Source organism: Cryptomeria japonica, chromosome 3, assembly GCF_030272615.1.
Source record: "Cryptomeria japonica chromosome 3, Sugi_1.0, whole genome shotgun sequence".
Taxonomy (NCBI): Eukaryota; Viridiplantae; Streptophyta; class Pinopsida; order Cupressales; family Cupressaceae; genus Cryptomeria; species Cryptomeria japonica.
This window is the reverse complement of record NC_081407.1, coordinates 398638146-398642194: the sequence shown is the minus strand read 5'-3', so window position 1 is coordinate 398642194 and position 4049 is coordinate 398638146. Positions and strand designations below refer to the sequence as shown.

Sequence of the window (4049 nt, the reverse complement as noted above, 5' to 3'; positions counted from 1 at the left end):
GATCAGCTGAAACATATATGTGTCAAGATCCCACTATTTCAATCTATTAAAGACATTCCCATATATGGAAAAGCTATTAAAGAGGCATGTTTGAAGAAACCCGGGAGAAAGAAAAAAGACCCAAAAACAATGCATGTAGTAGGACAATTGGCTGATATTATGTTAGGAAAAATTGTTGTCCCTAAATATTCTGACCCACGTAGCCCTATTGTCAAGGTAGTTATTAATGAAACTCAAATTATAAATGCCTTGATAGACTTAGGAGCAACCATAAATGTGATGACTAAGGATGTCATGCAACAACTTAGCATTACTAGTCTTAGATCAACTCCAACGGTCCTGCAGCTTGCTGATAGCTCTACTATTCGGCCTGAAGGGATGGCTGAAGATATTGTTGTCACATTAGATTCTTGGGAATATCCGACGGATTTTATAATCCTCTCTCCTAAGGCAACATTAGGTGGATATCCAATTATTTTGGGAAGACTTTGGTTGGCAATAGCTGATGCATATATAGGTTGCAGATCAGGAGATATGGCAATTTCATATGGTATTACTACTAAAACACTTGCACTCTATTCTCCAGCACAACCACAGCTTGATCAAGAGTGAGTAGTATGGCCAGACATGGGAGAAGAAGCAGAGGAAATTAATTTTGTTCAACAACTAATGATGTTATTAAGGGAACCATTCATAACACTTCAGGAGGATGATACAATACTCTCTAACATCATAAGAAATCATTATGGAGTAGATCAACTGTCATTGGGTATACCAGTAAGTCCTATGCATACTCTTCTTCCATCTGCAGGCTCTTTAAATTCTCCTGCAGCCACAGACATGTTTCACACATTGCTACCACAGGAGATTCAAACCTCTTGTCTCTCTGAAATATCTAATGTTGAGTCAGTAATTCAAATAGAAGTTGCTGCAGGAAGAAATCTAAATATCAATAGTCAATTAGTAGCAGATCAAAGATTGTCATTAACAGAATTACTCAAAGCCCAACAACAAGATTTCGCATGGGATTATCATGACATGACAGGATTAAATCCTACATTGTGTACCCATAGGATTTATATAAGAGAAGATTGTAAACCAATTAGACAACCTCAGTGAAGGATTAATCCTTCTTTAAGGGAAATAGTTAAGAGGAACTACAAAAGTTACATCATGCAGGATTCATTTACCCTATTTCAGATAGTCAATGGGGTTCTCCTCTGGTTATAGTTCCAAGGAAAGGAGGGAAATGGAGAGTTTGTGTGGACTATAGGGAGCTCAACACTGCTACCAAAAAGGATCACTTTCCACTTCCATTTATAGATCAAGTGTTAGACTCTCTAGCATGTAAGCAATACTTTTCATTTTTGGATGGGTTTAGTGGTTATAATCAGATCATAATAGCTCTAGAAGATCAAGAAAAGACCACCTTTACCTGCCCTTAGGGCACATATGCCTATTCACTCCTTCCTTTTGGTTTATGTAATGCTCCTGCAACCTTTCAAAGGGCTGTCCTCAGTATATTTTCAAACATATCCCATGATTGTATGGAAATTTATATGGATGACTTTACTACTTATGGGACTATATTTAAGGAGACATTACAAAATTTGACCAAAGTGTTGCAGCGGTGTGAAGATCACAATTTAGCCCTAAACAGTGAAAAATGATTTATGATGATGCAAGAAGGAATAGCGTTGGGGCATCAAATTTCTCAATCAGGTATTCAAGTAGATCCAGCTAAAATTGAAGTAATACTTTCTCTTCCTACCCATGTCAAACAAAAGGATGTAAGAAGTTTTCTAGGCCATGCAGGGTACTATAGGAGATTTATCAGGGACTTTAGTCAAATAGCAGGACCATTGTATTCTCTATTGATAAAGGAAGTTGAGTTTGAATGGACGATTGCATGTGAAAAAACATTTTATAAACTAAAAGAAGCCTTAACCTAGGCCTTTTTGCTTAAAGGACCTGATTGGTCAATTCCTTTTCACATTCATACAGATGCATCCGATTTTGCAATAGGAGCAGTTTTGGGGCAGAAGCAAGGAGTTTTGGAAAATGCAATTTATTATATCAATAAAAATTTGCAAGGACCAGAACAGAATTATACTGTTACTAAAAAGGAAACGTTAGCTGCCATTTATGCCCTCAATAAGTTCAGACACTATATAACTGGATATCAAATCTTTGCGCATACTGATCGTGCAGCCATCAAGTACCTCATGAACAAAAGCTCCATTATAGGTAGATTGGCAAGATGGTTGTTGTTAATGAAAGAATTTGATATTACTATCATAGATAAACCAGAGAAAGCAAATGAAGTTGCATATTTTCTGTCAAGGATTCAAACACTAGACAATGCTGAGGTCATTGATGATTCTTTTTTAGATCAGAATTTGTTTTCCATCACTTTGAATAGTCCATGGTACACTGACATAGCTAACTACCTAGCAGCTAACAAGATACCCCCACATTTCTCACCCAAAGAAAAAAGATTGTTGGTAGAAAAGAGTTTCAACTTCTCATGGATAGAAGATTGCTTATTTTATATAGGGCCAGATCAAGTTATGAGGCGCTGTGTAAGGGAAGATGAGACATATGATATACTTCATGCCTGTCATGATGAGCCTTTTGGAAGTCACTTTGCAGCCAAAAGAAAAACTCTCAAGATATTAACTATAGGGTACTATTGGCTAACCTTACACAAGGATGCAATTAAATACACCAGGAAATGTGATAGATGTCAAAGAATGGGAAGACCAACTCAGTCTGATGAAATGCCTCTACACCCTCAGGTTGTTGTTACACCATTTGACAAATGGGGCCTAGACTTTGTTGGACCAATCGATCCATCATCAAATGGTCACTCCTACATTCTTGTTTGTACCAACTATGTTACTAAAGGGGTAGAGGTCAAAGCCTTCAAGCATGCCAGAGATAATAAGGTAGAATAATTTTTATATGAAGAAATATTCACTCGGTATGGAGTTCCTAGAGAAATAGTAATAGATCAAGGGGCACAATTCACTTCCACTCTTATCACAACCCTGGTTAATGAATACAATGTCAAGCATAGGAAATCCACTTCTTATCATCCATAGGCTAATGGACAAGCAAAGATCACTAACAGGGAGCTTGAATCAATATTGACCAAAACAGTAGCACTCAACAAAAAATATTGGTCTAGCAGATTATTTGAAGCTATATGGGCTTATAGAATCACTTGGAAAACTACAACTGGGTTTACACCATTTGAAATGGTATATGGGACAAAAGAAATGATGCATGTATATTTTGAACACAAAACTTTGAGAATGGCTATTCCCTTAGATATGACTTTTTCTGCAGCACAAGAAGCAAGGCTCCTGCAACTTAATGCCTTAGATGAGATAAGAAAGTCCGCCCTGCAGCATACCAAATCTGTTCAAAACCAACGCATGAAGTGGCATGATCACCATATCAAAGATAAATCATTCAAGCTAAGTGATTGGGATCTTCTCTATGATTCCAGGTATAAAGATAATTTGGGAAATTTACAAACACGGTGGTTAGGACCTTATGAGATAGTTGAAACATTCTCTAATGGTGCTGTTAGATTATCTACAATAGATCATGTTCAGTTTAAATTGTTAGTCAATGGTCATCGGCTGCGCTTATACCATAAACATCTGAGCAAAGATGACTTTCTACAACAGTTTTCCACTACCAAGCATGTCGAGATTCCTGCAGCAACTGTCGACGGCTTTGTCGTCACCACTCCATCTTAAAACCTTTGCTGCATGATCATAATAAATACTTCCACATCTAGAGGGAGTACTTTTCTGCATAATAAATATTCCATTCCATATTCACTCATTTCTTTCCTTTCACTCCATCCATTTTCGCCTCGTTTTCCATGCATGGTGGCTCAATGTCTTCAAGCTGCAGTCATTCTCGCGTGATGTCAGGTATGCTCGTATGTATTTATTTTTGTTGCATGTATATAATTAAACCATATTAACTATAATTATGATATTTTGCATACTATCCTTTTTCGGTCCTCCTCT

At 37.1% G+C, this 4049-nt stretch overlaps 1 protein-coding gene across 1 annotated transcript; it reads left to right on the top strand.

Annotated features, from left to right (window-relative positions):
* Window positions 1-3317: 3317 nt before the first annotated feature.
* On the top strand, window positions 3318-3770 carry LOC131047863 (uncharacterized). The gene has a single exon (XM_057981655.2). It carries the CDS (start codon window positions 3318-3320, stop codon window positions 3768-3770), a length of 453 nt encoding a protein of 150 aa, XP_057837638.1.
* Window positions 3771-4049: the final 279 nt, after the last annotated feature.

Coding starts and splice junctions, on each gene's coding strand:
- LOC131047863 (XM_057981655.2), top strand. CDS start 3,318: ATGGCTATTCCCTTAGATATGACTTTTTCTGCAGCACAAGAAGCAAGG.